The sequence below is a fragment of the Papio anubis genome, chromosome 12 (assembly GCF_008728515.1).
Source record: "Papio anubis isolate 15944 chromosome 12, Panubis1.0, whole genome shotgun sequence".
Classification (NCBI taxonomy): domain Eukaryota; kingdom Metazoa; phylum Chordata; class Mammalia; order Primates; family Cercopithecidae; genus Papio; species Papio anubis.
Window position 1 is genome coordinate 55,493,942 of NC_044987.1, and position 25,392 is coordinate 55,519,333.

A 25,392-nucleotide genomic window follows, 5' to 3' on the forward strand; every position below is an offset into this window, starting at 1 on the left:
TGTTATGGGCTGAAATGAGCTTGCACATAGTTTATTCACTCACTCAACCAATGTTAACCAAGTGTCTACATTGTATCAGACCCTGTCCAGGGTACTGGGGCTTCAGAGATGAATAAGACACAGTCCCTACCCTTGTGAAGGTCACAATCTAGAGGGAGAGAGAAACAGGAAGTAATTGCAATGCAGTGGGACAATTGCCAGGATAAAGGAGCATCCACTCATTCAACTGATATCAGATGCCTGGGTGCCCTACTGGGAACTGTGATGTGATTTCTGTCCCATGGGACTTTCAGTCCAGTCAGGAAGACATCCCATGGGTCATCATGGTTGGGAATAGAATCAGCTGGGAAGGCCAAATTGTTGAGGGTCTTTGACCTCGGGTTCTCAACTATGAAATGAGGAAACGTCTCACCTCAGGGCGCTCTCAATTCAGTGGGCTATCCACCCATTGCGGGAGCCAAGGGGAAGGTGCCGAGGACCCCTGCTTTGCAGGGTGGCATAGATGAAACAACCTTAGAGAGTGGACTGTCCCCAAGTGCCAGGGGTAGTAAGAGTTATCGCCACTGGCCTCTTTATTACTCTGAGCCTTGGCCAAATGGGGGCAGTTTTAGTGGAGGGAGAGAGGAAGAAAGGAGCACATGAGTAAGCCATATTTGCACTGGGCTACTTTCAGTTCAGCCAAGCACACGTTTGTAGGGCTCCTGCTACCTACAAGGCACCATGCTCCTTTCCAAGGAGACGTAAAGACCAGTGAACATGGCCCAGTCTTTCTCCCTCAAGAAACTCACAGTCATTTGTAAGAAATTGTCATCCAAATGACTCAGTCTGATGGAAGCAGAATTAAATGAGTGCCTTTATTTCAGCCATGACAGGGTATACAGCATAATCCCAGATAAATCATTCAGGCTGGAGAGAAATTGTGTTAGAGTCTCACTGAGTGGTTGTTCTTAGATGATATGACTCAAGGCTTGGAGAAGGAATTAACAGAGTTTAATGTTGAGTAAGAGGATTGAAAGGGACATCAGAGAACCTTGACTTTAACTCCCTCTCCTGCATGTTTACAGACAGGACAAGTGGAGCCCAGAGAGGAGAGGTGACATCACACACATCATAGTCACAAAGCAAGTCATTACATGACCTGGACTAGATTCTTCAGCCATTCCACATGGTCTTGTGAACCTAGAGCACTTCTGCCTTCTCCTAGTGATTTATCCTCCACCTAGAAGTGTAGTGTGAGTACTTACTCAGATTTAAGTAGGCTGCAGCAGTACCGCAAAGCTTATGAGAGTGTAATAACTTGTATGTCACTTTACAGTTTGCAAAGCAATTGTGCATCCACCCAATAACACTGTGAGGAATGTGGCCTTATTATCCCCTTACTATTCCCTCATGATAAGGAAAAGGAAGCTTAGCGAGTATTTTGCAGAAGTCACATAGCTGGCCGGTCGCAGAATCTGCCAGAGTATGTGAGGTCTGGCGACATTAGAGCTTCTCACTGTGTCCAGATCTCAGACATATGGCCCGCTGTAGACCCCTGTAGCCCTTCAAGTTATCTAAGAATTCCTGGTTACTCTTCTTTCCCAATTTGCTGGGTTTAAAACAACACATTTTAAATTAAACTTGAATTTCAAGTTTCATTAAGAATGCTACAACAGTGTTTTTAAATGATGAGACAAAAAGAAAAAAGCTGCACTTTGGGAGGCTGAGGCGGGTAGATCACTTGAGGCCAGGAGTTCGAGAACTGTCTGGCCAAGATGGCAAAACCCCATCTGTACTAAAAATGCAAAAACTTAGCTGGGCTTGGTGGTGTGTACCTGTAATCCCAGCTACCTAGGAGGCTGAAGTACGAGAATCACTTGAATTTGGGAGGTGGAGGTTTCAGTGAGCTGAGATTGTGTCTGTGCACTCCAGCACTCCAGCCAGGGCAACAGAGGAGGACTCTGTCTGGGGGGGGGAAAAAAAGGAGCTAAACAGTACGACTGAGCCAGGGAGTAGCTTTATTGGTTTGTTTTTATTTTCATGTATGATTTTTGGCTAGATTTAAACATGGAAACAAGATCCTTCATGTGACTCGATGACCGCCGGTCTCCTAATGCTCTCACCTTGGGCACTGGCTCCTGAGAGGGACCAGAAGGCAGACAAGCAGAGGGGCCCTAACTCACCCACTCAAAGTGAAGCCTCTGTGTGCCCCGCTTGACAAAGAAGGTGTGCCCCATTCGTACTGTGTGCCTTGAGTACATACTGACTAAGTGCAGACACATGCATCTTCTCATTTTACCCTCTTATGGGTATGTTTATTCATGCCCATTTCAAAGATGGTAATACCATGTCCCAAAGATGCTAAGTCACTGTAAAATGAGGATAATAATGCCCACTTTGCAGGGCTGCTATGAGGATCACAGGTTATATATTTAAAGGACCTGAGAGGCAACATAGCACAGTGATTAAAAGTACAGGATCTGTACCCAGATTGTCTGGATTCAACTCCTGGCTCCCTAATTTGGTCACTGTGTGACCTTGAGTGACGTACTCAACTCAACTCTAAGACTTCGTTTATCAACTACAGATATCAGTTGTTTCTCCTGCTCCTTTCCACCTGCAATCACAAAAACATGATATTTATTATAAAATATGTGTTTGTAAATAATTATTTTTAAAAATTGGAATTATGTCCTCTATAAAATTTTACATTCTATTTTTTCATTTAATATTATGGTATATTTCTCTATATAATATGTTTTTATCTTTTTCATTTTCTTTGTTAAAGTCTGTATTCCAGACTGTTACACACTCTTTGCTAGAAAAGAATCCAAACGTACATAAAGGAAAACAACAGCCATTGTTGAGCACATTCCTGAGTGCCAGGCACTGTGCTAGACACTCTGCACACGTCATCTCCAGCCTTTACAACAAAGTTGCAAGGCACACATTTACATACAGGGAAACTAAGGCTCAGAGAACTGAAATGATTTGCCCAAAGTCACACAGTGGCTCAGTGGGAGAGCTAGGATTAGATTGGAACCTATGTTTTTTAAAAGCCTCCAGGATAAAAACTCCACTGGATTTTAAGCAACCAGGCCTTTTCTGATAAAGGATCTTTAAGTAGCTTCAAGGTATGATAATCTCTTTTGGTGCTCTTGGCCCCATGAAAAAACAATCTTGGATAGATTGTTGCAATAGATAATTGAGAGATGCAACCTAGAAGGAGAAATTTCAGGAAAACTGAGAACAAAGGTCTCTGTCTTCCCTTTTCCTCTTCATCTCCTATTGCTGGAAGGGAGAGTTCACATAAAGCCAAAGAATTTGGTCACCCTTCAAAATATCTCTAAACCACATTTCTCATGATAAGAGACAAGAGAGAAATTGACCTTTAAAAATCTTGTGTTCCAACGGGAAGATAAAGACTTTGCAAGCCTTTTGAAAGGAAGCACAGAATTTATTATAGCAAATGACAAAATCTTCTCCCTAGTATGTACAGACGGGGAGACACATTCCACCTTCCACCCCCGGGGCCTCCGCAAATGCTCTTGTAAAACAGTTCTGTGGTCAGACTGCAGACAAGAACGAGATAAGGTTGGCTAATGGGTCGTCAAGCCAAGGAAGAGTTAAGCCTGCAGAAAGACTGATAGGCTTGCTATACACTGTCCATGGGGCTGTGAGGTTAAGGAACCATGCAAACAACTAAGGTACAAAGAGCTTACTAGACCACAGATTGCCCCTCATTGCCCCAGCCCGCACCCCCATTCTCCTTTTTATCCTTGCCCATTCTTTTAGATTCAGTTCAAGCATTCTGTCTTCCAGGAAATAACCCAGCCCCCAGTCTGAGTTGGGGTCCCACCTTTGGGCTTCCACAGCCCCTTTTGCTTCCTTCTTCTCCAACACTCAGTTGTCTGTGTCTACCCCACTACACCAAATCCTTTAGAGGCGTGACTCGGTTTTACTCCTGAACATCCAGTACCTAACAACAGGGCCTGCCAGCCATAATGGGTGCTAAGTGAACGTTAACAGGCATGTTCCCTGTGTCTCTTTTCTAAAGAGAGGGATGAGTTCCTCCTGTAGGGAATGGCTTCCATCACACCCCATGGCCCTTGATGGGCCCTGTCAAGCTGATGGAGCTGTCTAATTTGAGATTCTCACATAAAAAATGCATGCATTTATTCATTCATTCAACCAATGTGATGCTTACTGTGTGCAAAGCACTGTGCTATGCGTTTGAGATACAGAAATAAACAAGTCAATTTCTGCCCCCTGTGGAGAGGCGACAGAGCTTGGGAGCCAGAAAATCCGGAGCATTGCTATAAAGAGTTGTCCACTGTGGAATTGTGCCTGACAGCTGGATATACAGAAAGATAATGGACCGAATTCCCAGCTCTGCTCTTTAACTAGCAGAACGATGTCAGGGAAATTACATAACCTGAGCCCCAGTGTCCCTATTCGTAAAGGTGAGAAGGTTGGCCTCGCCCCCGTCTTTAATAACACGCTCCTGCATACCTTTTACTTCCTGTGAAAGTCACAGCAGGCTGGCCACCAGGGGACATGGGTCTCTGGCGTTTAAAGGCCAGGAGGTGACCATCAGGCAGGCCCACAGACTTGAGACTATCCCATGTACCTTTGGCCTCCCCGATGCGGATGCAGACACGAGAAAGGGAAATGAGGGGCCTAAGGACCCACCACTCACTGGCCACCATTAAGGTCACACAACAAACAGGAAGCTACTTCTAGTCAGTACTCTAACTGTTCACTCAAAGAAGGGCCACGTGGCCAGCAGAGGACTCGGCCCATGTCTGCGCCCAGCCCCTGTCTCCAGGGCAGGCTCCAGAGAACAGTTACCAGCGTGTGAAAGACACTCAATCTCCAGGGCAGGCTCCAGAGAACAGTTACCAGCATGCGAAAGACACTCACATTTCTTTTGTCGACTTACTCGTTCACTCTTTTAAACCCTGGAGCTCTTCAGCCATCCTGAGAGGTTGGCAGAGACTGGTATCCTGGTTTCACAGGAGTCAATCGCATCTCAGGCATAGGAAGGATGTGCCCAGGGTCTCATGGCTAGAGAAGGGCAGATACAGGAGAGAGGCTGGGTCTTCAGGCATCTAGCTTGGCTATCTTCCTCCCATGCACCCCTTTCCCTAGTTCTCCAGGTCATTTGACACCTACCTGCAAGGTAGGCATTGAAGAGGGATCGCAGTGAGAGGATGGCAGGGCCTTCATCCTCCAGCCAGAGCACATAGATGAAAATGTTAGGAGAAGCCAGCCCTCCATGTACCAGCAGCAAGTGAGCACCACAGAGCTTCAAGTTCAAGGGTCAGGAGTATGTGAACCACTTTGGAGTGTTTCATTTAGTGCCCTCAGATGCTGGCCCCCCTTCTTTTTTCCCCTTTTCTTTGCCCTCCACTCCCCATCAGGGGCCACTCTTGAGTGCGGCACTGCTGCACCCCTAGCCTCCAGGGCCTGCCTGGCCTTTTCCACATTTTCTTCTGCCTCTTTTCACTGTCACCATGTAAAAGGGGGCATGTGTTTAGAACTTTGAGGAAAAAGGAAATTTCTAGGGAAAAAAATGTTCTTTCCCAAAAGTTGGGGTTTAGGAGGGTTTTATGGAAAATCTGAAGGGAATAGAAGCAAATCCTCTACTTTCCTGATTTTTTTTTTCTGCTGTGATAATGAGAGTCTCTGAATGGGAATAGCAAATATAAAAATGCAGAGAATTTATAAGTCAAACAACTTATGTATAATATACAATTAGGTGAGATATGAAGTATTTGGAAACTATAAATGTTTCCAAGCCACCCCAAAACCAGAGAATCCCCCGAACTGTATGTTGGTGTTTCTAGTCTATCCCAAAAATTACATTTCTGTCCCCACAGCATGCTTTTTTGTCTTTTAGTGTGAATCATCTAAAATTTGTCATCTACGCCTAAGAAAATTAAATTGTGAGCCATTCTCCCTCACTGTAGAACAGCCATATGCACTGTTTCAGGCCACCATATGCTACATTTGAAAATATAAAGAGGGTTTTACTCAGAAGCTCATCTTGTAAACTGCAGCCTTTGAAAAGAATGCTGTGAGCCCTGCTCATTTGTGTGTCTCATTTACATAGAATTGCCTCCATTGGTGGAAGTTTTGTCCGCAGTTACTACTCAGCAAATATTTGTTAAATAAATGATTAGGAGGCATCACCACAGGAAGGTATAGGCATGAATCACTCCCACCTGTGAAGCATGGAGTAAGACATTCCACAGTGCCACAGCCTCTCATAAGAGCACAGTTTATGTGATATTTCCATTGTAGAAGACCCCAATCTGCAAATCCCCAGAGGCCTCTGCTACCCTAATTTACAGTGCATTGCTATGACCATGTTTATCCACTTCAGTTCTCTAAGGCCCAACTGCATCATCCAGAAAGGGCTGTCCTGTAATGTGTGTGTAGGGAGGGGCCAGGGTAGGGCAAAAGAGCCTGTTACCAGGATATGGTTCAAGGGAGGCTCCTGGGCAGGAGCTAATAGTAACTATCATTTACCAAGTACTTGCTTAGTTGCTAGTTATCATGCTAAGTGCCTCACATCCATGATCTTGCCTCATTCTCACAGCATCTTTATGAAGTAAGTTTGATGATTCATTTTATAGATGAGAGAACTGAGGCTCAGAGCTCTTGCTGGAACTCTTATTTTCAGCAAAATGGCCAACTAGGTCATACAGAGATTCTCTGATGATAAAGTACAACCATTCGTATATAAAATTGAGCAAAGAAGAAAAGGGAGACAAGGGAGCCCTGGATTCTAGAAACAAGATGAAGCTGATGGGCCAGAACAGTGGGCACAGGAGCCCAAGCTACAGCAGGCCTGGAAGATGTGCAGGATCATCAGTGCCAGGGAGACTCAGAACAGAATAATTTCACAGTCAGCAGACAGGGCACATCCACAGTGGGAGGTTGGAACTGAGGCCTCGCATAAAGCTGGGATCCTCAAAGGCTACAAGTCGCATGAGAAGAGGACTGAAAAAAAGCGGTGCCTACTAGGCCAGAAGGATGACATGGAGGCATTTCTCTGCCATGGCTTGTTGGAGGTGGGAGGTGTGCTAAGAGACCAAGCCTATACCTCAAAAGACCTTGAAATCTAAACTGACACACTAGAGCAGTCCTAGAACTCCAACCTAAGAAATCAACCTGAAAAGTGGTCCCAGACAAGCAGTACCCCTGGGGTGGCCAGCTGACGTAATCAGAAAGCCACCCTGGAGGGTTAGTTCAACCACAAAAGATTCCCATAGGAAAGACGAGCCTTCCGAGAATTAACAGAATCATAGAACACACAGGAAATGATTGACCATGAGCTGGAGTCAACAACTACAACATGCAGAAGGATGACCACTCCCAAGAACTTAACAGCCTGAAAAAGACTATAAAATGAATACACCTTTAAATGACTAAAGAGAGAAAATGCTGTATAAAAACCACAGAACAAGACAAGATCAAGAAAGAAACAAGTGGATTTTGAAAAGTTCCAAATAGCGTATCCAGAAATTTTAAAGTAAGATAATTTAAGTTAATGACCCAAAGAACAAATTAAACAGCAGACCAGACACAAATGATGGGAAAATAAATGAAGTAGAATAGAGATTTGAAGAAATAAATCAGGATAGAATGCAGATAAAAAGATGGAAATTAAGGAAGAGGTTGAGAGACATGAAAGCTAGGAGAAGAACCTTTAAGCATTTAGTAGTTAATTTCCTGAAGACTAGAGAGAAAGGGAGAGGGAAATATTCAAAGAGCTCAAAACCAAACTTTGCAGAACTAATGAGAGGCACGAATACTAATTAAACGGCCATGGTGTGGCCTATCAGTTCCTATGTGGGGGAGGCATGCATGCTGGGTCCCATGCTTGCAGACAGAATCTCAGCCTAAAAGTTCCTCTCTAGAAAATGTTTATCTCATTGTCACAAGACATCCAAGGTAAGTTTTGTGCTTCACACTTGGCTATAGAGACAGATTGGTGAGTCTAAGGAATTAACCATCCTTCTTTTTCTCCCCTGTTGTGCATATGAAGAAACTGAGGTTTAAAGAAGTGAAGTAACTTGAACCACGTCACACAGTTTGCATGGGAATTGGGAACTGGGGTCCAAATCCAGGTAGTCTGCCTGGAGAGAGGGCTCTCTTAAGCACTGTGCATTTGGCCACCGATCACAGAACAAAAGGCTCCGTCAAACTCTGGTGTCCTGTGACGTGGATGCTGGATTCGTGGGACAGGACTGACCTGGGTCAGTCATTTATTCATCCCTCAAACCTCTGTGGATTACAGTCACTGTTCCTGTCCAGGTCTGGGCCCTGGGATACTGAAATGAATCAGACAACCCCTGATCTCTAGGAGCTCATCATTTGGGTTGCAGAGTATGGGGCTCAAGGGACAGAGAGAAAATCAAAATTATAAATATGGAAAGAGACGTACTGTGATGAACGTTGCCCAAGAGGCTGGAAGAGCACGGAAGAGTAGTGTTTCACTAAGATTCAGAAATTCAGAAATTCATGTTCTCTGCTTAAGAAATAGTTCCTAAAAGTCTCTCCAGAGACATTACATGCCTCAGAAAGAACTGAGTTCAGATTCTGAGTCAGCTTCTTCACTGACTACGTGACCTTTACCAAGTTACTTTACCACTTTGAGCCTCTGGTTCCTTTTCTCTAAAATGAAAGTGACAACAGTGGCTACTTCATAGAGGATTCAATGATGCATTCCTCGTAATATATTTAGCACAATGCCTGGCACTCAATAAATATGGCAATTCATCATCATCATCATCATTTTAATATAGATATTAATAAGAACAGCTGTCATTCCTGGCTAACCTCCCCCAGGACTAGAGAGCAGACATCCCTTCTCACAGGAAGCAGTTCTTTCCAGGTGCCACAGAGCTGAATGTTTATAAAAGGGTAAAACACAGGCTTCCAGGGACTGCTTTGGTGGTAAACAAGACCAGGCAAGAGCTAATAAAATTTCAAATTAGCCATGACTTTTCACGGCCCTTCAATTGTGCTAGCTGATTTAATGGTCAACGTCCCTGCTCACTGGGATTGAATAATGGAGCATTTCTGCAGAGTTACGGATGAGACAGCTGAATCTGTCACGCTAACATCAATAGCAGAATGCAAATAACCCTCAGCTTGGGCTGTAATTATGTGTTTAAGCGATGTCTGACAGGGGCAGCATGAGAATGTGTGATGGAGCCTGCCGACTGCCGGAGAAGACAGGTGCTTTGCTAGGCAGTTGTATCTGGGAGCTGGGACAGGAGCCACAAGTTAGGACCCAGATCAATGCTGGGGTGAGGGGAGGCATTCTTTCCATATCTCAGAGTGAATCTAGCAAGTAAGCAGACAAAGGATGAATGGCTCTTCATGTTGGTGAGCCATGTTCTAGGTTCAGGATCGGGAAGGGAAACTAACCCAGAGTTAAGCACTATGATACCATGTGTCAGATACTATGCTAGATTTGGGGACATAATGCTGCACTTTTTATCTATATAACAAATACTTGTATGACACTCACTCTTATTATCCCCCTTTAAGAGATATGGGAAACTGAGGCCGAAGAGTTTAAGTAACTTGCCCAAAGTCACACACTAGTAAGTTTCAGTGCCAGGATTTGACTCCAGACAGTCTATCTCTGGAATCCATACTCTTTATCACTATCTGCCTTCAAAGAGACCATAAGCTTTTCAGCACCATGCAGATATGGGAGAGAAACAGAAAGGCTTTTTGTTACTGATTTATTAAGGAAAAAACTAGGTTTTAGGGCAATCAAGTAGCTTACCTGAGGCCACACCACTAGCAAGGAGGATCGGGGACACCGAGTCTAGCCAATGCATTTGCAATACTTTGGTGGGCAGCTTCTGTATTGTAAACTCCATGAAGAAAACTAGAGAGGTAGGTATGTCACTGTTACTCCCATATTATTGAAGAGATGGGGCTCAGAGAGACTAAGTACAGGAACTTGTCCAGGGTCATTCTTAGGGGCCATACTCGGTCTTGAACTTTAGTCTCTGAACGTCATGGTCCTCCTACCATAGCACACTGCTTACTTGAATGGGACGAAGTTACAGTTTTCTGGCTTTTATGACTGGCATTTGTCACAACCCCTGCTTCACTGGTAAATTCATTCAATTCCCATTCGTTTATTTGTATAACAGTTATGTTTTAAGCACCTCCACTAAGTGCTGGAACACAGAACGTATCTGTGTGCTCCCACAGTGGTGGGGGAGTTTGCCAGAGTCACACAGCTGAGATGCAGCAGAGCCCAAATTTGAACCCAGGCAGGAATACATGTCGTTAGATTGTTGTCTGCCGACAAAGCACACAGACTATGACCCTGGGCTTTTCCTGTCCCCCACTTTGGGCACTATCTGCTGATCTCTTTGTTGTCTGTTTTGAGCTAGTCTGTTAATATAAGGTGCCTGTAAAAGTACTTTGATATAATGAGGCCAAAAATCTGTGATCTGGTGGACTTTCTTTGTACGTTGGGAAGATAGTAGAGCTGTAATACAATTTCCAGTCCTGAAGAAGTCCATCCATGTGGTAAAAAGAATTCCCTGCTAATGGCAACTCTGTCAGGGATCTGAAATCATCCAACAAACTCGAAAAGCACAAATATCCCTGCAGCCTCCTCTCCCAGAAAGCAGAGCAGGCCTCCAGAGGGCTGAGGACTCAGCCGCAGGCCACACACTTACACTGCGGCTGGGAGAGATGCTGAGAATTGCTGCGCCTTCACTCCCAAAGCCAGGCAGTCACCAAGGCTTACAGTTTTACCTCCTAAATTCTCTCAATACCATCTACTTCTCTTAATTGCCACTGTTACTACTGCAGTCTAAGCAACCTTTATTTTCTACCTGTGCAACCTCAGTGATGCCCTCTCCTCCTGTCTGGCTCCCAGCTTCCACTGAGGTCCCCTTCGCTTTCAGCAGTGCACACCAGATGAAGTCACCTCCTGCTTAAAATCCTTCAGTGGTTCCCATTGTCCTGAGGGTGAAATTCATACTCCCTAACCTGGCCTGCAAGGCCCAGCCTGGTATGCGCCTGTCAACCTCAGCAGCCTCATCTGGTGCTCTTCCACTCACCTTCCGGCCATCAGCATTTGAATATAGCATCACAAATGTTCATGTGTTATCTCACTTCTGGGTCTTCATACATACAATCCCTTCTATCTCGATGGAAGGAAAAACATACAGTACAGACACTGTACACTTACTGTCTCTCTCTCCTTCTAGACTAGTGAGCTAGGACCACATCTGAGTCACTTGCATCTCTTTGGTGCCCAGCAGAGACTTTGGCTTATATCAGCATTTAATAAAGTTTTTTGAATGAGTGAAAAATAGAGAAGAAATGAATTAAGGCATTCTGGATAAACGTGGCTGATTGAACATAGCAATATAAACCACATGCTCTGTCACTCCTGCAGATGGCCTGGTGGACTGCATGGACCCTGACTGCTGCCTCCAGCCCCTGTGTCATGTCAACCCACTGTGCCTGGGCTCCCCTGACCCTCTGGACATCATCCAGGAGACACAGGTCCCTGTGTCACAGCAGAACCTACACTCCTTCTATGACCGCATCAAGTTCCTCGTGGGCAGGGACAGCACGCACATCATCCCCGGGGAGAACCCCTTTGATGGAGGGTGAGTCCGAGGGCCCCAGCTCCAGCCAGGGCTCTCTGAGTGAGAACTGAATCACTCCAGAGCCTCTTTTGGATGAATGGGGGTGGGAGGAAGCCAGGAGAGTGACAGCATCCATGGTTCCTGATGGAATGGAATGGTCAGGGAAGGCAGATATAAAACTACTATCCAAGAGTTTGGAATTTTTATGAGCAAAGTTTTGTTGCTCCCACTGGGTGACAGATGAAGAGAGTGAGAAACCAAAGGTCCAAGGGGAATCTTGGATCAATACCCGCTTTGCAGTCAGCTCTTACTGATCCTGTGGTCTCCAGATGAGCTGAAAGGCATTGATGCTGCTCACCCTCAAAGCAGACATCCAGAAGACTTTGCTAGGCAGGGGTGGGTGCATCTGCTGCCATCCCAGGCCACATGCCCATACAGTCTTCCTGTTTTCAGTTGTGTCATCCGTTGGACAGTTTTTTACTGAGGTCTGTCAGGTCCTTTGCTGGGATTGCAGAGATGAGCAGAACACAGTTCCTGCTTATTGGTCACTCCCAGTCCACTAGGAAAACAAAAAAAGGGACAGTTACAGTGTGATTAGGCCAGAACTTTGTCCCCAGGGCACTCTGGAGCACAGAGGATGTACTCCTGGGTAGGAGGGAGACCAGGGCTTTAGAATCAAGTCTTAAAGAGGAGAAATGGTTAACTAGGCAAGGAAGGGAGAGAGTGTTAACTAGCCAGGGAGAAGGAAGAGCTCATGCAAAGACCCAGAGACACAAAATAGCTCTCTAATCTCTGTACCCTAGATCAGGGCAGTGAACCAGTACAACATATCCAAGAGCAGGGATTTATGATCATTTCTTTTGAATGTCTTCCAATGTAGTGGTGCCTCATATGTGCAGAACTATCTCTAAAAGTCAGCATGGTTAATTCAGCAGTCACTGTGCACCCTGTATGTTCATTTTTCTGTGCCAGAGGGTCCCTGTCCTGAGGGAACAATGGGGTAGTGATAGGGGTGGGAGGGGTAAGGGACATTTTCAAGCTCTGTTTAAAGGGGAAATCAGCAGGACTTGGTAACTGATTGTGTCTGCGGGATGCTGCAGAGAGGAGTCTCCCACTTGGATGCCTGGGTAGATGGTGGTACTTTCACCAGGCTGAGGAGCAGAGAGCAGGAGCAGGGTGGGAGCAAGGTGATAAAGGGACACATCGCAGTAGGCCAGCCAAGAATAAATGTCTATCTGCAGTTAGTAAGTATTTCTGGAGCTCATGCAGAGGTTAGGGCCTAGAGTTCTTGATTTGTGAGCCATCAATGAACAAGCAGTTGAAACCGTGAGCACACAAAAGGTTGCTCAAGGAGGCCGGGCGCGGTGGCTCATGCCTATAATCCCAACACCTTGGGAGGCTCAGGCAGGCAGATCACTTGAGCCCAGGAGTTCGAGACCAGCCTGGTCAACATGGCAAAACCCCATCTCTACAAAAAAAATTAGTTGGGCGTGGTGGCAGGTACCTATATTCCCAGCTACTCAGGAGGCTGAGGTGGGAGGATCATTTGAGCCCAGAAGGTTGAGGCTGCAGGGAGCCAAGACTGTGCCACTGCACTCCAGGCTGGGTGACAGAGCAAGACCTCATCTCAGGGAGAAAAAAAAAAAAAAAAAAAAAAAACCTTGCTCAAGGGGAATGTGTAATGAGGAAAGAACAGGGACTGAAGAAGCAGCCATGGGGAGCCTCCCTGTGAGGCAGCTGCTGTCATCCCCAGAGTGTGACAAGGGAAGCCAAAGAGAAGGCCTCACTGCTGGACCACGATGGAGCAGGATGCAGACATGCAGGTCTGTCAGACTCAGGAAAGAGCCTCTGCACTTTCCACCACCCCAGCCCATCCTTGCAAGGAGCCGTGACGAGATGAGAAAGGTGAGATGGAGGAAGCCCAGCAAGGGCGTGGCAGCATTCAAACCTCCACCTTTCTAGAGATGGAGCTACTCGATGGTCCAAACCCTCCACCTTACCCCCAGAATACTGAGAAGCTGAGAAGTTAAGTAGCTTTCCCAAATTCACAAGGCTGGTCAAGTGGCAGAGCTGGAGTGAGGAGAACACCTATTCATTTATCTTGGCTAGAAATGCTGCTGCTGTTCCTGGGGAGGAAGCTTCCTGCTATTTTCTTCAGTTGTGTGATTTTGTATGTATGCTTGTAGGCCTTCCCACAGTGCGAGTTTTTTTAATCCACTAGAGATATAACTAATATTCCTACCAAGGAAAATGTCACTTGCTCAGTCATTCTTTACGGGGCCCATTATGGGATCCAATTAGGGCCATGGCTTGTTGGTTGCCTATGGTTGTTCTGCTTACTGGATGCCCTTGCCATGCCAGCCTGATCAATGCCAGCAGGGGCACGTCCCCTGTATGTCCTCCTGGTCACTTCCTGAGCCTGCTGCTTAAGCGCCATGAGTCACTGTGGGACCTGCACACAGGTCTCAGTATTGTTGCTCCAGCAGGTCTGACTGGCCTCAAGAAGCCAGCCAAGTACGGAGTTTGAGACACCTGTGCTGGGGGAAACGGACCCCTCAGCAGTAGGGAAGATACAGGCCTCGGAGAGAGGCCACCTTGGGCTTCAGATCCTGGCTCTGCCACTCTACATGCACAGCTCTGGACAAGTAGCTTAATAGAGTGCATCATGTAAATGTCTGTCACCCCTTCTAAACTGAGTCCTCCAGGGAAACACTTCATCTTACACATTTTAGCACTTAGTAGTTGCTGAAAACATATACATCTAAATTATCTTGAAGAATAAGGAAATGGAAGGACTGAGGGAGGGAGGAAGGATGGACATATTATCTATTACACCTAATTTTATACTGAGGATTCAGAATCCAGAGAGGTTAAATCACCTGCTAAAAATCACATTACAGATTAGTCACAGAAGCAGAAGAAGTCAACTTGCAGATCATTGTTTATATATCTGTTACCTTCAGCTGGTTATATACACTTTGAAAACAGAGACCATTCATCTCTCCAAACCTGCAATACTTTGGCCAGGGCCAGGGATATAATATTTGCTCTTCAAATGAATAGATAATAGAAGCTTCCAAAAATGTTACTGTCTCTTAAAAAAAAAGTTACTGTAAAAATTCCTTTTACCTAACATTTGCCAGAATCATTATGTACCAGCTCTTCACTGGTCTAGATTCAGAAGAAACAGCTCTCAGGAAGGACCCCTAAACAGATTCTTGTGTAAAATATGCCCAAGTGACTAGAAATGTAGACACAGGAGGCAGCAGATGCTTTTCTCATTAGACTGCCTACTTGGTATTCGATTACCTTGGTCTAGACCAGTAGGACAGTGCTTATTTGCACAGTTGGGGTAAAGTGAAATCAGCTACCCAGTTTAAGTAGTTGCTTTCTTTCCTCTCATATGAGGGAGTGTGGTATAATAGCAAGTGCCCAGAGTTACAATCCTGGCTTTACCTCCCACTAGCTGTGTGTGACCTCAGGGAAACGATTTAACCTTTGTGTCGGTGGCTCTAGTTATAAATTGGCAATAATGGTAACTCTTTCATGAAAGCTGTTGAAAGGATAAACTAAAATAAAGCACCTGGCCCGGGGCTTAGTACATATTAGGTGATCAGTAAATGGTGGCTTTTGTAGCAGCTGCATGTCACAGTGAAAATAGCACAAGCCTTGGAATCCAACAGACCAAGATTAAAAGGCTGTTGCATCCACTTTCTAGTTTTGTAACCTTAGGAAAATTCCTAAATTGTTCACTTATCTGAGCTCCAACTTGCTCATCTGTAAGATTAGGGTGTTAATGTCTATGTATCTTGGGATTGCTGTGAGAATTAAATGGGGACAAAAAGTACATAAAGTCTCAACCTAGTACCTGCCACACAAAAACTTGCTTGCTAATTACATGGCGGTGATGATGATGTTAATTAAAAAGAGTTTCCAAATCCACTTCCTTAATTGGAAGTAAAACTTGAGAGGAACCTGCCCTCCAGGTCCAGCAACCACCCAGAGAGGAGGCAGGTTTAGGCTGTTGAGGAAGCGAAAAGGTGGCATTCTTGCCAGCCGGCTGTCAGTTGGGATCCTTATTAGAGTGGAGCTCAGTGGCGTTTCTCCAGAGAGTGGAATTTCTGATGGGGAGGCAGACCTGACTTGGTGCCTGTGTATGACAATTAGGCCTGTGTCCAACCAACAAAGCCCCACATTCTCCTGCACCCCATGTGCTATGCCACAATTCGTGTAGTTCGAGATTTCATTTAACAGCCTCCAGGAATCAGGCTGTCACCCAGAACCCAACAGCATTTCTGAGACCAGCAAGGAAAGGCAGGCCTCAGAGTGGAGGTCCTTCTCTCTGCAGATTCCCAGCTGGATCAGGCTCAGGGAGCCTCAAGTATGAGGCACACTGGGACCTCAGCTGCCGGCACCAGAGGAGAGAGAAGAATTCAAGGACAGGGCTTAGAGCCAACTGGCCCACCTTGGGTGTGAAAGCAAGCAAGCCAGTCCCTAGCACCCAGGGCTCTCCCCAAGACTCACTTCCTCAGAGGCCAGACCCTATCTCCTGGAGTGATGAAGGCCTCCCTGAGGGGCCCTGTCTGGTTCATCTGTGTCCCCAGGGCCCAGCACAGTGTTGGGTCCAGAGCAGGCGTTTAATGCAGGTTGAATGAGTACAGTAGCTCTATTTGACATCCTGCCAAACTGCTGTCCTCAAACCCACAGAAAGTGACAAAGCTGAATGGAGAGTGACAGACATGACCTACAGTAGGAGGGGACAGAGTAGGCATGGGAACCACTGTCACCAGATTAAGTGGATTGAATACCACCATTCTCTCCTGGCCTGGATGCCCAGGTCCCATCTGCCTAGTGGAACAGTTGTCCCTCCCATGGAGTCATGGGGAGAATGCAGTGAAGGGGGTCCACTGTTGACACTTAGGAGAGGAGGAGCTCTGAGGTCTGCAGGATCTCGAACTGCACTGTCCATACAAAGAGGCCAGGATACACACGTGGGGCTTGGAATCAGAGAGCTGGGAAACGGAGGGCAACATGAGACATCTCCTGGGCAAACACTTGAGCCAGAACTGTTTCCCATTGTTGGGTGCATCTGTGCTCTTGGGGAGGACTCCTCTGACTGAAAGGGCTGGATGTGGGTCAGATATCCCCTCAGTGAATAGTTATAGGTTGCAGATGCTGGACAGGTTAGCAAGTTATAGGAAGAGGTGCTGATGAACCACCCCCAGGTTATTCAAATATGGGTTCAGAATAGGTTTTAGGACACGATATTACAACCACCCAGAGGGGAGGCAGGTTTAGATTGTTGAATCATTATTTGAGGAAGGGAATTTGTCTGAGAAATCATGTGATGGCAAATCTTGCTGGGTTCCCCTAATTCTAATAGGTTGTTGGCTCCATCAGGCAATAGATGGGTGTGGACAGGGAGCTACAAGACTCAGCTGACAGGAAACACTGAGCCCCAAGAGAAAAGACTCAAGAAGTCAGGGGGACTTTAGCAAAAGGAAGGATGGATTACCAAAGAATTTACCCCAAAGGAGGCAGAGAATCATATGCTATAGAGATATGATAGAATCCTATAGGATACCTGAGACTCGTATCCTATCAGAGCCTATGAGGAGGAGAGACTGGGCAGGCTCAGCAAGGGACAGAGCAGAGCAAAACACACAAGCTGCCTGAGCGTGCTGGCTCATGCCTTTAGAAATCCCAGCATTTTAGGAGGTCGAGGCAGATAGATCGCTTGAGTTCAGAAGTTCAAGACCAGCCTGGGCAACGTGGCAAAACCCCATCTCTATGAAAAATATGAAAATTTAGCCAGGCATGGTGGTGCACGCCTGTGGTCCCTGTTACTCAAGAAGCTGAGGTGGGAGAATCACTTGAACCCAGGAGGCAGAGGTTGCAGAGAGCAGAGATCATGCCATTGCACTCCACTCTGGGTGACAGAGCCAGACCCTGTCTCAAAACACAGACACACACACACAGACACACACACACACACACACATACACACACAAGCTTCATTTGGTGACTATTGCCCAGCACCTACTCTGCACTAGGTGTGGGAGGAGAGGATATCTCACCCCGTTACTGTGGGGGTCTTCGTGGATCCCATGCCTTGTGTGTCATTGAACCCAAAGGAATTGGCACAGAGTGAACCACAGTGAGTGACAGAATAAATCAATGAATTAGCCAGTCCCTGCTGAGTGCCTGAAGAGAATTAGAGACAAAAGTGCTCTGAGAGCTCAAAGGCAAGACCATCACTCCCACTGCACGTCTGTCCCCTGAGCCTACACCATGAGAGCTGCCTCTTCTACAGCTTTGCTTCTCCAGCATGTAACACAGGGCGGGCTTAGAGTACGCAGTAGTAATTGTTTGCTGTTGAAAACAAATGAACGAATGAAGACTTATGGCAGGAGATGGCCTTCAGCATGAGACAAAAATTTCAGTAAGGAGAGTTGGCCATTAGAGCATCATTTATCAAATTGCAGGTCATAACAACCCATTAGTACCTCATGAAATCAATTCAGCAGGTCGAAACTATTATTTTCAAAAAAAGAAGTAAATTTAACTGAAATGGAATAGAATGAAATAGAAAATATCAGTGCATCACTGTAAAAAGAATATGTATTTCATGAAACTTATTTCAGTTACATGTGTATGTGTATGCATGAACTACTGGATAGGCTGTATTGCTTACTGTGGGTTTCAGTTGAACAGGATTGTAGAAAGCATTCTATGCTGCAGAACCAGTGTGAGCAACAGCGTAACTTTCCAGGACAATCAGAGAATGCAGAGAATTTTAATGTGGCTGGAGGATAATTATGATGACACTATTTTCCACATCAAAGGTCAGAAGACATGCTCTGACATTTGAAATCAAGATGGGCTTAGGAAATCTGTGGTATATAAGCATGGTAAGCAAAGGGGGCATGTGGGAGAAAGAAGAACAGAGGGAAATATCAGGCCAGAAAAGTGGGTTAGGGGCAGGAACTGAGAAAGATGTGACCCTCACCCGTTCACTAACCAAGTTCGAGCATTTCATCTCAATCAGGACCTAAAACTGGCTCTAAACAGGAGTGAAATAACCTTGATTCCACCTAAGTCTTCAAATTCCTTTCAGACCCTATATAAAGGCACAAAGCTTCCAGGAATTTTAAAAGCAAGAGTTTTCAAAAGTGAAAAATGATGGAAAAGAGAAATGACCATGTATGCAATATAGTTTTTTATCTGCGCACTGTGAACCTAAAGCCATATGCAAGCATCCATGGCACAGGGGTTTCAGAAGAGCATTTGCTCTCCACCCCCCACCTCCACCCAGGTCTTAGCCCTCAGGAAGCCCTCAAGAGGCCGAGCAGCAGAGATCATCTAATGGAGTTCAAATAAACACCAACTTCCTGACAGCTGGCCTCTGAGCGAATTTATTATTGAATTATACTCCTGCATTTTCAGAACAAGCTGAACTGACAGGGTACCCCATCAGTTTAAAAAAAAGAAAAAAAGAAAAGAAAGACAATGATAAATAACCTGATGGAAGATGGAAGAAGGCAAAGATCCTGCTTCCTCCAAAATGTCAGCCATTATATATTATTCATGTTGGTTTTTTAAAAATCCCTCCCCGCACTGAAATGAATGTTTATGATGATAAAGCAACTAGGTGATTCAATTCAGGATGCAGACAACGAGTTCTCACATCATCCTGATGAGCACCTAACAACTCCTCCTCTGCCACTTGATCATCCCTTTATTGATTTCAAAAATGAATTACGATCTCTGTTTGCTTTGTAGCTTGAGCTTATTCCTAGTTGTCCATCACAGAAAGCATTAGCAGAGGATGCTGTGGTGCAGTGGGAACGACTCTGGGTTAGAGGGAGAGAGCCTGGATTCAAGTCCTGGGGAAAGTGAGAGCATGTGACCTTGGGCTGGTGAGACTCAACTTCCTCCCCTGTGATGTGGGGTCACTAATTCTACCCTGCCAGGTTGTTTGGAAGATTAAATGAGATAAAATACCCAGAAGCCCAATGGCTGGCTTATAGCACGCGTTCAGTACTAACACCTAACATTTACCAAGGATATTCTATTTGGAATGTTTTATAGGTAGTAACACCTTTAAGTCTCCGGGCAGACCATATGATATAGGGACTTTATTACCCTTGTTTTAAGCAATGAAAACTGAGCTACTGAGAAGTTAAGTAATCTGGGCCATGGTCATAGGGCTTGTAATAGCAGAGCCAACATTGGAAGCCAAGCCCAGGTGGCTCTAGAGCCCATGTACTGAGCCTCTCTTCTTCTCCACTGAGTCCTTTATGTTCCCAGCTCAGCATCTTCAGTTCAGAAATCCATACAGTGTGGTGCCACTGCAACCCTAGCACCCCACCTGGCCCTGACTTTCTCTCCAATATTCTGCTACATCATAAAAAACCCATGTGCAATAAGGCTTTGTGCTGGAGCACTGACCTCAGAGGTTGGAATCTCAGCCTCACTATTTGCTAGCCGTATGACCTTAGAGAAGTCTCTTAATCTTTCTGTGCCTCACTTCCCTCCTGTACACTGTGAAAATAATAATCCACATCTCATGGGGATTTTGTGGGGATTAAATTAGCACACATAGAACACTTAGGTGTTAGGGCAGTAAGCATTCATTAAATGTTAGTGACCCCGTCACTAAATAGCAGTAATGTTAATATTAGCATTAGCTATAGCATTAGTATACATACAGGTTTTAGTGTCACTATTGAGAACTGGGAGAAAAATGAGAATCTTAGCCTGAAGCATCAGTGTAGTTGTGTAATTGGGGCAAATATCCTAGCACCTTAGGATGGCAGGGATGAATGGACCTTCCAGACCATCAGCCCTCTGTGCTGGAAGAGGAAACTCCAGGAAAGGCCAGAGAGAGCCCCTGGCTCAGCAAGTTAGTAGCCAAACCTGAGTCCCAGAGAACCTGGAGTCCCAAGTGAAGGTTCGTATATCTCAAACTGTAAACTGTAATTCTGCTCTTTGTAAATCAAAGACTTTCTGTATTTTTATCCAACGCTGAGAAATTTTAAGCAATAAGAAGTTAAAATATTTATAGAGCCATGCTTCACATTACTAATGTTGCCCTCAATAGAGAATATAGGATCAGGTCTTGCAGGTATCCCTGCAGGTAGTCTAACTGGCCCTCCAATTAGATCTCAGAGGCATTAAGAGTTTGCTCCAAGCAAATCCCACAATCAGGGGCTTGACAGGGAGGGATGCAGCCTCTGTGTGTATTTTGCTAGAGGGGAGAGATCCAGCCCCTCATGCCTCCCCTGCCTGGGTCTCCTCCTCCCACCACAGTGGGGGCCATGTGAGTCCACCCTGTGACTCTAACCCTGCAGGCCTCTAGGACCAATCCCAAACTGAGAAGAAGGGCTTAGAGCAGCCCCAGCTGCTCTACTCACATCCTTGCTACTGTTGTCTGCCATGACTTGCCAGCTGTGCCAAATGGCTTTCTGCCTTGTCCCTGAATCCTGGCCTCACTTTCTGTGTCTGACTTTAGCATCCTGGTGCCCTGGCACCAAAGGACTCAAAGCTTGCCCTCTTTTGACAGGCCTGTTTTGACATCCCTCTTTTGACATCCCTTCCACATCTGGGTCTGGAGCTCCATCCCTGCTCTACCTGGGCATGATAACGGAGTGACACATGGATGTCCCCATCCAGATGCCTCTGGGAGCCCTTTCATGATGCCGCCACAGCCCTTCTTCCCTCATCCTTTGAATTATTATTTCCATTACAGGCCAGCTGTGTATTGCTGTACACCTCAGCTCTAGCCTGTTGAGCTGGACTTTGTGCAGAGTCCCTTAGCTGCGTTTCTGCCTGGCATCAGCTCCTTCCCCATGAAGTGGGTCTGATCCTGGTTCATTCTAGTTTCCCCTTTCCTGGTGAAGCAGGACCTGCCCTGTGCCCTGACAGAAGGCAAGACACATGGTCATGGAATGAACTTGTCTGCTGAGAGACTGTGGCTGGAGTCACATTTTAGCAGAGCTGCCTTGTATTCTTCTAACAGCACAAACCATCACCTGAAACGTCTTCTTAGAAACAAGCTTCTGGCCACACAGCACAGAAAGCAGCCTATCTAAACATGCACCACAAATCCCATGTCCCCAGGTACAATGATGGTATTTCTGAGCCATGTCCCCAGACATGACCAACCCACTTTCCTGGGACAAGGGCCTTGCTCCCTGCTGGCCAGACCCCCTCAGTCCTGCTTCTCCCTCACCATAGTTGATGGGCTCAGTTCCCCAGAAGCATAGTATGGTGGACAAGTCAAGGGCTCTGTTCTTGTGTACACATTTATCAGCCAGCAGAAAATATTCTAGAAGATTCTTGTGGGAGAGGACTCAGCCTGAAGCATCAGCATTGAGCAGCCAGACTACCCACGGGCTTGAGAGATTGATTCTGCAGCCTGGGAGCTCACGCTCCCTTGGTGTCTGAAGGAGCTCAACAGCCGTACTTAGCTAACAGGCCACAGAACAGTGGTTTCTGGGCTCTGCAGGAAGCACAACCTCAGGTCCCTGAAGACACTAGTAGTTGCTGGGCCATCTTGCTGTTACCACCCCAGGTGGTGTCATGGCACCATGGCAGAGCTGGTGGTACCCCATCCTCAAGGAGTGATGGAAGGGAAGCTCTGCCTCACCTTCAGACATCACTGACCACACCTATACATGAGGAACGTGGACTCAGTCACTCAGAAGACCCCTGTAATTTAAAAGGTAAACTCCTCCCTCCTGTCAATCTGAAGGAGCCTATGGAGCCTATAATCCCAGCTACTGGGGAACCTGAGGCAGGAGAATATCTTGAACCCTGGAGGTAGAGGTTGCAGTGAACCAAGATCATGCCACTGCACTCCAGCCAGGGTGACAAAGCAAGACCATGTCTCAAAAAAATTTTAAAAAGGACTAGATCAAGTTTTATTGGTTTGGGGCTATTGGAAAATAAACATGGTAAATATAGGATAAGCTTTGAAATAAGTTATAAAGATTGAAGCACAGTGAGAAGTTGGCTTTGGGGTATAATAATAAACAGCATATTCAAGTTTATTTTGTATACAAAAAAATCACCGCATACACTCTCTCGGAGTCCCAAGGTGGATACTGAAGGTGGGCCATGAGAACAGGAAGAAAATTTTAGGGGCTCTGTCTATACAGTGTTTCTTTTATCCTAAGAAATAAGAAAGCAAGACTGGTTTATTTCTATAGAATGTTGGATTCTCACCGATTTGTTCCTTTGGTCCCTGTGTTACTTGGTTACATGTCTAGACCAGTACCTGAGGCATTCTGAGGGAGATCAAGATCTACTCCACAGAAAGAGGGACAGTGGGGTGGGTACAGTGGCTCATGCCTGTAATCCCACCACTTTGAGAGGCCAAGGCAGGTGGGTCACTTGAGGCCAGGAGTTCAAAACCAGCCTGGCCAACGTGGCAAAACCCTGTCTCTACTAAAAATACAAAAAATTAGCTGGGCCATGGTGGTGCACACCTTTAATCCCAGCTACTCAGGAGGCTGAGGTACAAGAATCACTTGAACCCAGGAGGTGGAGGTTCCAGTGAGCTGAGCTCATGCCACTGTACTCCAGCCTGGGTGACAGAGTGAGACTCTGTCTCAAAAAAAAAAAAAAGAAAAGAAAACAAGAAAAGAAAGACGGACAGTGAACCCACACTGGTTTATTGTGTATTACTGTGTTTATTGTGTATTATGATGTAATAGTATATTATATCATAATTGTTTGTGCGCATGTCTGTGTATCTGTATAAAATCTAGTGTTAACCAAACTTACTCATAAAATGGTAAAGTGGCTTTAAAGGTTTCCTGCAAAGTAAATACAAATGGAAGATAATACTAATAGTGCAAGTACAAGCAAACAAAAAAAATGGCAGAGCTGATACTTCTACTCCTAATATTAAATACTTTCCTCAATCTCGCTATGAGGTTAAACATGATTATTTTCATAAGATTGAACAAAAAGTTAACTAAGAGTTTCAAAATGATCAACAATCTTAACAGAGTTCACTAAAAGAGTCAAAATTATCAAGAAGGCTATTTGAAATATGAATACTCATCAAACCTTGCACCAAATGTATATTACCCTTCCCAGGGTGAACCAGCGATGGTAGCACATGTGTGCAATTTATAAATGAATGCAAATACATTGAAGGAGCCTGCTCAAAAATGTTTGCAGACAGGGCATACAATCAAAAATGGTTCCAGAACCCAGCTCTAATCATGTGAACTCTGAATTGTGAGGCAGCCAAGTCAAGTTGGGATTCTCAAATAGTTAGGTACCTGTCGGTCAGACTGCGAGTACCCTAAGAGGTGGAGTGGCTCTCCCAAGTTCTCATGGCGAATCCTGCATTTGAATCAGTCCTGGCTCCCCCGCAACTCTGCAAGAACGGGCAAGTCGTTCCCTGTCTGAAATTTATTTTCTCATCTTTACCAAAAGAAGTTTGAAAGAGGTGATCAGGAAGGGCTCTTCTGACTCGAATGTTTCATAATCAGGGGTTTCCCAAGAATACGTATATAGGCGGAAGATGTTGGGCTGGAAAAGCTGTTTAAAGAAACTGAGGCAGAGCATCAGATGGAAAACTAGGAAGAGAGAGCTGCAGATCAGCCTGGTGGCTGGGCTGGAAAGACGGTCTTGGGAGCTGCAGAGAGGACAATGTCAGGCTATGACTGGAAACACCTTCAGTGGTAATAATGTCACAGGCTGTGAAGTGAGCCTTCTCATTCGGGCCCAGATAATGTTCTTACAAGACTTCAGATAAATTGCAGTAGATGCTGGAAAGATCCCCATTCAATCAGCAGAAGTTAGCAGGAAACAGTTTAAGGATTTATACAAGTCAGGCAAATAAATCTGTTTAAAATACACAATGCAAAGGAGTGATTTACATAATCAATAATGTTATAGACTAGCAAATACTTTAAAGGAGAGAAAGGCTAGAGTTATCATTTGCCACCTAGATCCCAAATGATATTCCAGTCTCCTAAATATCAAAGTAGCTGCTTTCACTTAATAACAAAATAACACACACACACACACAAACAATAATAAAAGCTACAGTTTTTCTCCCTTTGCCTTCCCTTATCTGCTTGTATAATATACATTGACTAATCAATCTATCTTTGTTTCTGGCATTCTTTTTCAAAGTTTTCCAGACCACAGGTGGTACAGATGAGGAGGGTATAGAATCAAAGGGTCAGGGCTAGGCTGAGGCAAGTGAGTCTTCCAGGGGATGGTACCCAAACTTTGAGGGAGAGTGTGGGCTGGCCTCTTGAAAGGGCACAACTCTTCCAGCCCTGGGTTCTCTAACCATATCCCTGTCAAGGTCAAGTAGCTCAAAGTTCTCTAACATCGTCCTCACCTTAAGTAACAGAAGCACATAAGCTCTTTATTCATTGTGTAAATAATTTATCAAGAACTTACTCTGTGCCCTGCATTCAAATTCCAGAGCAAACACCTGTTTTGGAGGAGGTTTTCTTTTCCCCACTCAGAAATGACCATCAACCATGATCAATGCTGGGAATATAGCAGTGAGAGACGTGTGGTTGGTCCTTGTCTTCAAGGAGCTCATGTTCTGCTGGGGAAAAGATTGTCCTGGCAGAGCAACAGCACTCAGAGCTCATGAGGAGTAGCCCGGAAGGAGCAGGAGTGGTGTTTACTGCTTGGTGAATGCTCCAGGAGAGGTGGAAGTTTCCAGATAAAGGGAACAATTTAGCGATAAGTATAAGCATTGCATGAGCTCCATTAAGATTCT

General features: G+C 45.4%; 1 protein-coding gene across 12 annotated transcripts in view; it reads left to right on the forward strand.

Moving 5' to 3' along the window:
• The window catches only part of TENM4 (teneurin transmembrane protein 4), a 788,706-nt gene that overhangs the window by 679,197 nt on the left and 84,117 nt on the right, over positions 1-25,392 (forward strand). For all 12 annotated transcript variants that reach the window (XM_017949239.3, XM_017949237.3, XM_017949235.3 and 9 more), the window contains one exon: positions 11,432-11,648. In XM_017949239.3, the coding sequence (XP_017804728.1) occupies positions 11,432-11,648 (217 nt within the window). The remainder of the gene's footprint in view (positions 1-11,431; positions 11,649-25,392) is intronic.